Below are 14,075 nucleotides of genomic sequence, written 5' to 3'. Positions count from 1 at the left end.
TCCCTCAACACTGAAGCCATCTTATGTTAGTGCAGTTAAAGCTGTGCAAGATAAATCTGCACTTTACAGGTCCATAAATTGTTGGACAAAGCCACAATTTTTGTGGTTTTGCCACTGTACACCAAAACAACTTAAATGTAATTGAAGTGCAGACAATCAGAGGCTCAAAATTCATTGGACAGTTGACTGACACATGGCTTCATGACCAGGTGAAGCCTGTTCCCTCATGTTTTATGACAAGTGAAGCAGACAATCTGAAGTTTATTCACACTGTTGAATTTGTAACTTATAGCTGGTCACTGTAACTTTAAATATAAGGGCCACAGAGATGTTAATGCAAGTGAGGGAGGCCGTCATTAAGCTGGAAAATAGAGTAAAAACGAATAAATAAACATCTGAGAGAAAGCAGGAACTTTAGGAGTAGCCAAAACGCCTGAAGTCAAATAAGGTGCACGATGACAGAATCATTTCCACGATTAAGAAAAACAACATCACAACATTAACCAAGTGAAGAACTTTCTCGAGGAAGTAGGCGTATTATTGTCAGTGTGTACTATCAAGAGGCGCCTTCTTAAATGGAAACACAAGGTGCAAACCTTTGGTTATGCTCAGAAGAAACTAAGATGAACTTGTAGCATAAAGATAGAGAAAAGTATGGAGAAGGAGAGAAACAGCTCATATTAAGAACCGAATCACATCGTCTCTCAGACGTGATGGAGCCACTACTGTGGCACGAACATGTATGGCTGCCAGTGGAAATGGACCACCATACTTTATTGATGGTGTTTATTGATGAGGTGACTGCTTATAGAAGTAAAAAGATGAATTATGAAGTATACTGGGTTACACTCTCCACGTAGATGCAGCCAAATGCTGCAAAACAGTCCTAATATTTTAAAATGATTGATTATGGTGTTTAGAGGTGAAGCTACAAAACTGTGTCTTTGCACAACAACATATGGGCTTAACTATATAAATTAAATTAAATAAGGGAACTATATTATATTATTGCATGATTATTAATTGTATAATCATATATAAGCAGCATATTACTTTACTAGCTTAGGAGAGGAGAAAATGGGTGGTAGCTTGAATCATTTTAAGAATTGTTGGGTAATTTTAACCAATAGGGATTCTTCCTATTTCCAAAAAATGTCAGAGACAATAACACCAGTGTTTTCTGTATTAGGACATTTTCAAGCAATCTGATGGGTTTTAAAAAAAGTTGGTCTTCAGTTCATCAGACTGAAGAGCAAGACCTAAAAGCACCAAATGTGACTTATTGCAGCCAACAACAGAGAATATTTGTATATACTGATCTCCAATAGTTGCATAGCTAAAACCTCAAATAGTAATTAGACTAAAGCCATAGTATTAGCCGAAGTAGAATTAAGGAGCCAACACAGAGCTGTAATATATGCAATATTGTACACACTGTAGCTCAGGGGTGCCGAACTCTGGGCCTCGAGGGCCGGTGTCCTGCAGGTTTTAGATATCACCGTGGGTCAACACACCTGAATGAAATGATTAGTTCATTACCAGGCCTCTGGAGAACTTCAAGACATGTTGAGGAGGTCATTTAGCCATTTAAATCAGCTGTGTTGGATCAAGGACACGTCTAACCTGCAGGATACCGGCCCTCGAGGCCTGGAGTTTGACACCTGTGCTGTAGCTGTTATATTGTACTTTCTCTATTCATTTCTTCACTTGCTTTCACTCGCTGCTTTTGTATGTCAAAATTGTGAAAGCCCTCATAGAACAAAGATCAGTTTCACAATATGAATGCGGCATACACATACTTCAGCCTCAAGGCTAAAGTATTCAATGCAGTTAGGTAACTGCATACATGTACCTCTGCAGCGCAGGCATGCTGTGTTAGCAAATAGTACAGCACTTGTGCCTTGAATGCTAACATCTGCACTGTGTTTAGTTGAGCAAATAAAAGGATAAAACTTAAAAGCCTTGATGGCAAATATTTGCCATATTCATTCGTGCTAGTCAGGCATACTTTTCTCATAAGAAGACTGATATTTCCTTCTGCAGTAATTTACAGTTGAAGGTATGGCTCTCTTCTGGGACCTCCCTACACTTTCATGTGGAGCATGAAAACATCAGCAACACTGGCTGCGGACTTTACACTGATTAAATCGAAAACTCGGGGGTGGAGGAGGGCTGCACAATGGCTTGCAGAGGTAGCAACAACTGTAAGAAGGCTAACACGAGTGAAGTATGAGATTTGGGAGCAGGATGCACAAAACTGGATCGGCTGAGGCATTAGCTAGGCTGAGCTGATACACTGGGACCGTGGGCGAAGCTTGACCTCCCTGAACTAAGCTCAGTTTAAGGTTACAGTGATAAAGATCAGCTTGGCTCATTAGTCTCAGTGTTGTAGTCTATTTTCAGTGATGTTGCAGGGCAGATTTTATGTTAGTCGTTTCATCTTTTTGTTGGTTAAAGTGATTTCTTTGTATCTAAAATGTACCAAATCAAGCAACCAGTGCCTTCTCCATCCTGATGCTGCACTTAAGTTCAGCATCTAAGTTATAAAGCATGTTGCTACTGTATCACCAAGACATTCCTAAAGGTTTGTAGTACTTTTCCTTGCAAAAGAGTAGCAGTTTTGTCTTTGTGTATATCCTATTGTAACTCTAATGGCAGGGACAGTGTGTTTGTACCTGTTTAAAATTTCCTCCAGCGCCTAAAGGTCACAGATTATGTAATGTGCAGGCTGAAGAGTAACAAACCTCAGCTTTTATTTTGCTTCCCCAAGCAAACCAAAGGTTAGTTCCTCTTTGGAAAGTAATAAACCTTGTTTGCGTCAAAGCACATTAGATGGAATGTAAAGAAAAAAAAACATCTTCTAAGAGGGCAGAAAACAAATGTTTTAAATAATACCTTTCTTCTAAAGACACGTATTTATAGTGTGCTGTTTAAGATAAAAACAAACTACCGAGAAATAATGAAGCTGAAAAGCTGCTTCATGAGCCAACTAAAATTTTTAGAACGAAATTACTCTTAACAGTGGAAGCAAATGAGGACAGTTTCCATAGCAACCTCATAGCAATATAACAGTGACCTCAAAGGGGTTGATGGTGATAAAAGCACAGATAATTCTGTGTGATTTTTAATTTAAATTGGATTGATCTCTTCACCTTATACCATATGTTGCAGTCTCATACACTCACCAAAATGAATTATGCATGCACACGTATTCTGTGCTCTGCACTGTGGATTCAACTACCGAAATACAGCTTCACTCTCTGTTACACACACACCTACTGCCAAAAACATCTCTCTCTCTCTCTCTCTCTCTCTCTCTCACACACACACACACACTCACACACACTCACACACAGCGGATTGGAGAAAAATGCCTCAGAGGGAAACCTTGAACGCTGCTGTGCATGAAAAGACTTTGCAACTCCCCAACGATGCAGCACCAAAAATATTCTTAAAGCTAACACACATATTAACATCCTAATTAAAAAGCAAATATATAAATTCCAAGTCAAACTTGTGGAACAATTTACCCAAACTCTAAAGCCAAGCTGTTTATGACCCCTACTTTTATGCTGTTTACAGAAGAACAAACCAAAATGGAAATTTTTAAGCGTGGGAGTCTATTTAATGTTTCATTATCACTCTTTTCAAACATCTTCATGGCCTTTGGTCAAGTGTGGTTTGAGTGGAAATTTCCACCTAGAGACTGGCTGCCTACCAGTAAACTGGGGCCCACTACCTTGACAACATGAACAGCGCCTCCACTGAAGAAGTCAAGGCGGACCTCTGCTGTTCAGTACACGATACTGCAACTACCCTCTCATAATTATACTACTACTACTAATTTTTTTTTTTTTTTACTCTGAAAAATGTCGATGGCCCTCATGTGTTAAAAAAATTACCAGAACTTATAAAACACATTCGATTCAGTTTTTATAACAAAATGATTTTACTGACAGCGATCAGATAATCTATGTGATACTCTTTTACAGTTTCATACAGAGTAATTGTCCAAGTAACACCTGAAAAAAAAATTCTTGTCTACAGATTTTCTAATAGTGTTCCCTTCCTTATCCCAGTTTTAATGTTAGCACCAAAAACATTATACCTTGTATACGTTAAAGAAATAATGTTTCTGATCATCGATTTGGTGCTAAATTACGAGTCTCTTAGTTTGGCCTGGTGTACATGGATCTAAGTAATACACAGATTCAACTCTATCTCCCTTTTTTAATGTGTTGTAAATAATTACCTCATTTTTCATGTGTAACTGAGTCAGAGCAGGAGCTATTTGTAATGTTCACTGCGTCTGGAGAACACAGAGATTTCAAAATCAAAGTATTCCTGGAGAAAGATGCGAAATTCTGTGATATGCAACCAACTGATAGCTAGGAATAGTGCTTGTTATCTCAAGTGTTGCTATTTAAAGTATATAAATTGTGTGAATGTGTGTGTGAATGGGTGGATGACTGAATGTAGTGTAAAGCGCTTTGGGGTCCTATGGACTAGAAAAGCGCTATACAAATGCAGGCCATTTACCATTTAAATTATCTCTCACTTTTTATCTCTGTCAAACTTTTTTTTTAAATTAAACCTTTATGTTCAGATGACGTGTTATTTCTTATATCTTGATTGGCTGTAGGTGCTTATTTTGTCAGCACTATGATGCTACATTTTCACCTGCAGAAATGTATAACACGGAAAAATCACTGACAAGATGTAACCCAGTAAAGAATTGTTGTGTTATTTGAGAATGACGAGTACTTTCTCCATTTGGTTCTCCAAGGACTAACTGTCAAGGAAAGTTTTTAGAAATGTACAGTCAAAGAAATCTCAACAGTCACATGACCCCCTATGAGCAAGCACTCTGTGACATTGGGAAGGAAAACTCCCCTTTAACAGGAAGAAACCACCAGCAGAACCAGGCTCGGGGAGGAGCAGCCATCTGCCGTGACCGACGTAATTGCTTCATAATGTAACATATTTGGACTTTGAGTCTGGGAGCCAAACTCTACTGTATTCTGCTGCTGTAATAAAGTATTTCAAGCGTGATTTCTCTGACTAAATAATAACCTACTTAAGTTGATAATTTGGTCCTGATCTGCACTCTGGTGGAAACACTGGTTAATTTTGTACACACTCAAAAGTTGTCCTAGATTCTTGTATACATGCATCATAAACATGCATAAATGTGGTTCACATCACACATGCACAATGATTGACAGCGTGGGTTACTATTTCAAATCATCTGTTTTTAATAATAAAAGATTTAACCTGTGAATAAAATCATTTCAGTCATGAGCAGTGTTGGTCAAGTTACTTGAAAAAAGTAATCAGTAACTAATTACTGATTACTTCCCCAAAAAAGTAATCCCGTTACTTTACTGATTACTTATTTTCAAAAGTAATTAATTACTTAGTTACTTTTTAAAAACACGATTTACAACCTGAATAGGTGATAAAGCGATAGCTCTTTCAGCCCAATTCTACTTTTTCTACATAATCCTCAATATGTAAACAAAACAAAATGTAATCAAATGGAAAAGTCTCTTTTTAAAACTTGTTTTATTAGTTTTAATCTTTTAACTTTATGCATCAAGCAAAAATGTAATTATATGCAACATTCTCTGACTGGAAGAAATTTGTTTAATATTTAAACCTATTTTCTGCACATTCCCGCACATAAATTTTTTTTTTGTGTGTTTACACTCACTCTTTCAAATAGATGCAAGTAAAACACAGCAGAAAATAAATAAAATCAAAGACTAGCGGTCCTGTTGCTCTATTTTCACCTGTAAAGCAGGAGTGGCATAGGCGGAGGCTTACCCTGGTGCAGGTGTGCCGCGGCGGTCAGTGGAAGAATCCGCGAGTTTCTCTGTGAGTTTCCCATTTTTTAGGGGTTTTTTTCGCTGTAAAAATAAGTTTTCTTCCCACGCACAACGGACGCTAATGTTTTTGTCACTTTTTATGGAATCAAACTCAAAGTAAGGTCAGTACTTCCACACTTTAAACGCTGCACGCTCATACTCTCTCGGACTCAATATATGATCCATTGTTGATCTGCTCACAGCTGTTGTCACAAACATCGCACTTGCTTATGTCACTGTCATGAGACATTCTTGCAAAAAAATCACGGTTTTAGTAACGCAGTGTTCCTACGGGAAAGTAACGTAATCTAATTACCGTTTTTGCAATAGTAATCCCTTACTTTACTCGTTACTTGAAAAAAGTAATCGGATTACAATAACGCGTTACTGCCCATCTCTGGTCATGAGTGTGTCTTATTGTGCTTTGACTGCTGACAATCTTAAGATTTTTTTTGTATCATATAGTCCTGCATTGCCAGCCACCCACACACGATTTTTTAAAAAAAAATGTAATTGTTTTAATTGTTCGCTTGTGCTTATTCAAAATAGCCCGATGCTTCACAGAGCTGGGAAAACACGAACTTCAAAGGTTTTAACGACAAAACAGTTTATGAGTGTAATGATTATAAAATGCTTGTTTTCATCTGATCATTGAAGTTGGCCTCATTTAACCTGGTCTACAATAACAAAGATTTAGCATTATTCTGTCACAATAAGACAATTTCTCTTTAAAATTAACACATAGGCACAAACCATCGTGTAACACCTCATTTACACAGCATTTCTGTAAAAACCTGCAAATGTCTATTTGCTTCTTAAAGATGGATCCATCTATTTAATGGTGGATTATTAAATTAAAGACAGACGCAGATAAATGGACCTTTCGACATTAGGGATTAAATACCATCATTAATTAACAATAATAAATCATTAAATCAGCTCTCTCGCCCCTTAGCCTCTCTCTTTGCTGTCTCATTTGTATCCACCCACTTGAACCGGAACCTTTTCTCGGGATTTACACCCTCCCCGTCGCTGTATCGCGCTGACAGCCAGCCTCAACACCGATCCACACATCACCGTGCGCCCGTCGTCGCTCACATCATCAGCGGTGCTGCACGGGATACTCCGGGTTGTACTATTCCTGTGGTAGCGGTGTAGGTCGGCCCGTTATTTACTCTGGCTTCTAGAGAAGTGTCATCTTTATCTCCCGTGACAGCCTCACCGTGGACACCAAAGACTGACAGCATCTGTGGGCGCTACGATGGATGCTTCAAGTGCGCTCTCGTGATCTACGCTCACCGGCTCGGTGGGGTCGTTTCAGCTTCCGTTTCAAACGGAAAGGATAGATTATATGCACAGCTCCTGCCTGTACGCGCAGTGAACGGGTAAAGATGGGGAGCACGACCTCTTGCTGCGTGTCTGGGAGCCCCAAGCTCCGCAGAAATGCCCACTCGAGGCTGGAGTCGTACCACCAGGAGTCGGATATGAGTAGGGAGGAGACGGGATGCAACCTGCAGCACATCAGCGACAGGGAGAACGTTGACGGTAAAAACAAAACAAACAAACAAAAAACCCTTTAAGGTGCCAACATTGCATTTTGCGCAATGACGATAAAAGATAAAAGTTTATGGCTGGTATAAATTTTTGGAATTAAACAAACAGCCTAATTGAAGCTAATTACACATATGTATAAATGAAATGCAGCTAATAATAACATGGAGTGAAACATTCAAATGTACCAGTTAGGTGCAGTAAACTAATGAAAATAAGTTATAATGAAAATGTTTTATTATTCCTGTGGGAAAGTTTTGAGCCTTTTCTATTCTGGTGACTCTGCTTAGTCTAAAGGCAAAAAGGACCCTCAAAACAACATAATAAAAAACACGTCACACCCATTTTCAAATCTTGAAAAATGAATCTGTAGCTTTCACATATCCACCTCTGCTCGCACTACTTATGTGTCAAAAAATACTGAATTGACTGCAGAGACATGTCAACCTTCAGTACAGCCGGGCACATGCATGGATCTGTGTGCATTTTCTTCTCATGTGGCACTGCAGAGAGATATGGAGCTGCAGAGAACATCCTGTCCGTGAGGGCAGGCGTCTTTGTGCCGGTCTTTGTTTTGCAAGCATGGTACGCAGCCCCCTCCACTGACACATGCTAATATGCATTACAATTGACCCATTCACGCTGGAAAGTGGCTACTAAATGGGCTGCCTATTTCCATCCAACAGCAAACCATTTCATATAAATGGTTTTTCTCAAAAACTGTACAAAATCACGTAAAGAGGTCGAATTTCCATGTTTACAGATGCATTTGACCTATTTTTTCCCCCTTTAGTCACTTTTAATTTATTTGACCTGCTCATCAAAGAGTTCTGAATCCTCTTCCACATTAACTGCATTCATGTTATACAGGATACAGCCTCATTATCTGTGCTTTTTAAAGAAGTCCCACATTCATAGTAGGTGCTCATTCTTAGTCATACATTTTGCCACTACTTGCTGGACAGCCCTGACACATCTGATAGCATCATCTTTCCTCTTTGCCATGTTTACAGTTCTGTGCTGATAAAGGATCTTCGCCCAGGAACACTTTGTACGGGTTATCATGTGAGGCGGGAAAAGAGGAAATTATTCTCACCTGCCGATCTAATCTTGTTTTAGATGTGTTGATTTCTTTTGCCAAATCTTTGCATAACTGCAAAGCTCAAGAAGAGCAGAAAACAACCCGAAAGAAGAAACATCTCAGCAGCACATTAGAAGAACCGTGTCTGTTGTCTTAAATCTGAGTGCACATGAATTAAAAACATTTGGAGCCATATTCCCTTACATATTTTGCTATAGGAAGCCTATTGACCTTCATTATTCACACTGAGTCAGCATGGTGAGAGACCTGCCTTTTATTGATCAGCGATGTCACTTCCTCTTGTAAAGATTCAACTTATGTTCTGCATGGTATTTGTGGAGACTACTGACTTGAGTGCTTTGCATTACAGCAGGGTAATGTTGATAATATATCTTCAGTATCTGTGACAAGGCAGCTTTAAGATCACTGAAAACATTGCATGGAGAAGTCGAAATCTCCCCCCCAATATGTTTTGGACCATTGCTTTAATCGGATGCATAATTGTCTGAGCGTGGAGGCAGATGCTCTTTCTAACGGAGAAAGAAAAGAGCCATGATGAAGATTCAGAGTCGACTGTCATTTCTGGTGAGGATAAAGATTACTCGCGCTGAGAGGCCGTCTGTCTCAGCGGTGCGGTGATTGAAACCGGAGCGTGTCTAATGTGTTCGGACTGTTATGAATTCACAGACAGATTAGTGGGCTTCATTAGAATCTGCAACATCAGAAAAAAAGAAAGAAGTCTTCGTCCCTTCCCAAAAAAGAGGCAGCTGTGAGCCTGTGTCAGAGCAGATACAAGAAGCCTCAAGGGACAGTTGATTGCCAAGAATTAACGCCTCAATTTAGAGCACGACATGCTGCTTTCAAATCATCGCGTGCCTTGTAGTGAATGGGCTGACTTTGCAGTATTAAATGGGAGTACATGTAGGGAGGTCAGGGTCAGTTATCGTTTTAATTTTTAATTAAAACAGAAAAATTGTTATCACCATTTTCCCAGAGCTCATCGTAACATCGTAAGATCGCGTTGTCTTTGTCGAAGCAGCAGATTTTCTTTGGTGTTTAATTTAATGTTGGATCTGACGGATCATTTGGCCATGAACTAACTACTATCCCTTGATTCTTGATACATCTGAATGAAGCTCGAAATGCTCTGATGTTGTTGGAGAAATGTGCTTTTTTTCAGTTGTTGTTTCTCTCAGCTGACTTACAAACAACCAGCAATGCTGTCATCCATGCTTGTGGCTGTTTTCCTATGACTTTAGCAGGCTGATAGAATGTCTCAATTTTTAAAGCCCTTGACCGATTATTCTTCCTACTGAGCAAAAAGTTAGTTGTGCTTGAATTCAAAGTTCACAGAAATGAGAAAATGTTGTTTTGGTGCACAGAGGTTATCTGAGGATGTGCAGTGGTTTTCATCAGAGGCTTTCAAGCTGCTTAGAAGGGAATTAGAAGTTTTGTTTATGCAAACTGTTAGAGATAGATAAGAAAAGATCATGTTCCCCTGCATAGTAATCATAGAAGATTTTTAGTAACAGTAAATAAAATTTATTTATTGAAATAATCTCACAGAGGAGATTACATGTAATGTTTCTATCTTGAGTTTGTTATTATGGTAGGAAACCATAACTGTAATTAAATTTAAGCCCAGTTGCAATTATGGTTTCCTCCGATTATGAAAACAAGATAATCAAGAGAAAACCATTATTATACAGTGTTTGAGCTCTTTCTCCGACAGGCTTTGGCAGGCATAGTTCAGCCTGAGTTGTTTCAAATCACTTTGGTTTCGAGGAATCTGGAGAAGAACAACTAATACGAAAATCATGTTTGTTGAGTAATAATTTTATCTGAATTCAGATTTTTCTTTTTTGCTCGGAGGAAATTGCGTCTGACTTCTGTGTGTAGCGATCAGGAGAAATCCTAGACAATAAGAGAACTAGATGGATGTGAGAGAGGACCCAGAGTCTGGAAACGACGTGGTGGCGACTCAGTGATGAACAGAGGGTCTGAAGGGGAAGCGTGCTGGGATTGTTGAAGCTGGATGAGGGGCTCAGTGGTCACCAAATGAGAACAAACAGCCTATAGTGCAGGAAGACATACATAATCATAGAACTGGAAGGTCTTATAAATTATCTCCAAAGTATTAAAAAATGTTCAAAAAAGTATTTGAAGTAGAGATGTATGATTGTGCTTGGTCTATTAACTGAATAAAGTCCTCACGTAATTCTTTCCCCATGACATGAACTAGGTGAGTTGGCGTGAAACGACCAGATGCCTTTCTTGGAAATTCAGTTTGATTAAAATATCTTGATAGCTTGACTGATGTTTTTCCAGTGCCTCAACCTTAAACAGTTGTGTCTGAGTCAGTGTGGGCTATTATGTCACTTGGGGGATTTTAGTGTTAGAGTCCTGAAGTGACCTCCCAGCATGCTCTGTTTATAATGACAGATAAACGCTTCACTACATAACACCATCATTTCACTAACCTGGGACCTTGAATGCTGTCTTAAAAAGGAGAATTTCACTTGTTGCTATTTTGACATGCAAGGATGCATTTATTTTGGTGCAGTTCTCCTTACACTGGTTAGGAACCTACTTTCATAACACCAGTTTTAAAGATGAGCATGTCAAATGACACTGATTATTGCTGCTTTTTATCTTATTCACGCTGAACTGGCCCAATGCTCCTTCACATTTGTACTTTTTTAGCTGTTGTGATCTCACGAGGGATAAAGCTGGCTTAAAGCCTGAAATAGAAGCTAAAATGTTGAGAAACTGACATGTGGTTTGTGCTGTGAAAACATTCTGCATATATAGCGAGACACCAGTCCTGGAGGGAAAAGATAAAGAAAGTGAGAATGAGAGACAAAGCTGTCGCATGATCTGCCTTTCTTTGACAAAGCTGTCTGTGTTTCTCTATTAAAACAAGTCTTTCTGTTCCTGTAAGGCATCACACATCAACTCACATGCTTATATTTGTATGGGGGGTGGAAGGAAACAAAAATAAAATAAAATAATATATATATACATATATATATATACATATACATATATATATATATATATATATATATACATATACATATATATATATATATACATATATATATATATATATATATATATATATATATATATATATATATATATATATATATATATATATATATATATATATATCCAGCTGCTGGATAGCGTAGTGGTTAGACTACACGCCTTTGGAGCAGAGGGTCGCAAGTTCGATTCCTGCCTGGGGCGTCTGTATCCAGTAAGGGTCCTAAGGCTAGACCCCCTATGCTAAGCAAGCCTACCGCAGACATGAGCGAGACAGATAAATATGAAGGCATGCCGGCTCGGACGTCGCCCGGATCAACAAGGTCCGCGTCAGGTGTTGAGGAACCAGGGCACCCTGACGAAAAGTGGGCTACTGGAACAAGAAGGCATCGGTGGGCAAGGGACGAAAACAGGGCGTTGTTGGAATGCTACTACGCAAGTAACCCCGGCGGAAGGGGCTACATGAATAGGATGAGGGACCTATGGATTCTTCGATACCCAACATCCACAATGACGGCGAAACAACTAGTAGCTCAGTGTTCCAACATTCGAAAGAAGGGACTGCTCTCACAGCTAGAGATTGACGAGGTACAACACAAATGCTACGGCAAGGAGGAGTCAGGACGCCAGGTCAGGGGGGAGATATCATCACCCCCACCCGAGATTGGGTACATAGCCCCAAGTGTGATAGGAGAAGGATCGTTGAGTGCGAGAGGAACTGACCTGAAAAATAGGATCATGGCCAAGCTTGAAACCTGGATCCCCCGTAGCCGGTTACCAAGATTACGTGAAGTACCCTCAGAAGGTCTGCTAGATGATGTTAATGCAGCACTACGGGCAATACCTACAACCACGATTACCGACACTAACAAGCTGATCTACAATACGGCAGCAGTGATCAGTGAGATGCTTGGCTACAAGTTGAACAGCCACAAGGGCCAGTACCCTCCATGGAGAAGGAGGCTAGAGGGCAAGATCAAAGTAGCACGGAGAGAGGTTAGCCAACTAACGGAGTTGCAGAAAGGTGCGACGAATAAGGTGCCTAAGAAATACAGCAAGCTGTCCATACCTGAGGCCTTGGAAACTGCCAAGCAAAGACTCACAGCCTTGGCCAGCCGCTTGGGGAGGTACACCAGAGAGATAGAAGGCAGGAGAATAAACCAGCTGTTCTCCACAGAACCAGCAAAGGTGTACTCTCAGTGGCAAGGGAACAATAAGAGAACAGCACCACCAAGGCTGGAGACGGAGCAATACTGGAAGAGCATATGGGAGAAGGATGCAACCCATAACGGCAATGCTCAGTGGCTAGAGGATCTGAGGGCAGACCACAGCGACCTCCCTGAACAGGGTCCAGTAACCATCACAGTGGCAGATATCCAAGAAAGGGTCTCCAGTATGAAGAGTTGGACAGCACCAGGGCCCGACATGGTTCACGCCTACTGGCTGAAGAAGCTAACTGCACTCCACGAGCGTCTGGCAGCACAAATGAACCAGCTGCTAGTTAACGAGAGACACCCGGAATGGCTAACTGAAGGCCGGACGGTCCTGATCCCCAAGGACCCCAAGAAGGGACCGGTCCCCTCCAACTACCGACCAATAACCTGCCTCAGTACTACATGGAAGCTCCTGTCAGGCATCATATCGGCTAAGATGAACAGGCACATGGGTCAATACATGAGCGGGACACAGAAAGGAATTGGCAAGAATACCAGAGGCGCAAAACACCAGCTACTGGTAGACAGAACAATCAGCCGAGACTGCAAGACCAGACTGACCAACCTGTGCACTGCCTGGATTGATTACAAGAAGGCCTATGACTCAATGCCCCACAGCTGGATACTGGAATGCCTAGAATTGTACAAGATCAATGGGACCCTAAGAGCCTTCATCAGGAACTCAATGGGGATGTGGCGTACAACACTAGAGGCCAACTCCAAGCCCATAGCACAAGTCACCATCAAGTGCGGGATCTACCAAGGAGATGCTCTGTCCCCACTGCTGTTCTGCATAGGCCTGAACCCCCTCAGTGAGATCATTAACAAGACTGGCTACGGATACCGACTACGGAACGGAGCAGTTGTCAGCCACCTCCTGTACATGGATGACATCAAGCTGTATGCCAAGAGTGAACGAGACATCGATTCACTGATCCACACTACCAGGCTATACAGCAATGACATTGGAATGTCGTTCGGACTGGAGAAGTGTAGTCGGATGGTAACAAAGAGAGGGAAGGTAGTCAGAACTGAGGGGATTGAACTACCAGAAGGCAACATTGCAGACATAGAGGACAGTTACAAGTACTTGGGGATCCCGCAGGCAAATGGGAACCATGAAGAGGCCGCTAGAAAAGCTGCAACCACCAAGTACCTGCAGAGGGTCAGGCAAGTCCTGAGGAGTCAGCTGAATGGTAAGAACAAGATCCGGGCCATCAACACGTACGCCCTGCCCGTGATCAGGTACCCTGCTGGGGTAATAGGCTGGCCAAAGGAGGAGATAGAAGCCACTGACATAAAGACAAGAAAGCT

The 14,075-nt window shown here is 40.8% G+C and overlaps 1 protein-coding gene across 1 annotated transcript in view; it reads left to right on the top strand.

The window, feature by feature from the left end:
- The first annotated feature begins 6,703 nt into the window (after nt 1-6,703).
- LOC113010775 (cyclin-Y-like) overlaps nt 6,704-14,075 on the top strand; it is a 25,518-nt gene continuing 18,146 nt past the window's right edge. Inside the window, exon 1 of the mRNA XM_026149980.1 lies at nt 6,704-7,412. Within this exon, the coding sequence (XP_026005765.1) occupies nt 7,259-7,412 (154 nt within the window). The 5' untranslated portion in view covers nt 6,704-7,258. The remainder of the gene's footprint in view (nt 7,413-14,075) is intronic.

The sequence above is a fragment of the Astatotilapia calliptera genome, chromosome 18 (assembly GCF_900246225.1).
Source record: "Astatotilapia calliptera chromosome 18, fAstCal1.2, whole genome shotgun sequence".
NCBI lineage: Eukaryota > Metazoa > Chordata > Actinopteri > Cichliformes > Cichlidae > Astatotilapia > Astatotilapia calliptera.
This window is presented reverse-complemented; position numbering and strand designations above follow the sequence as displayed.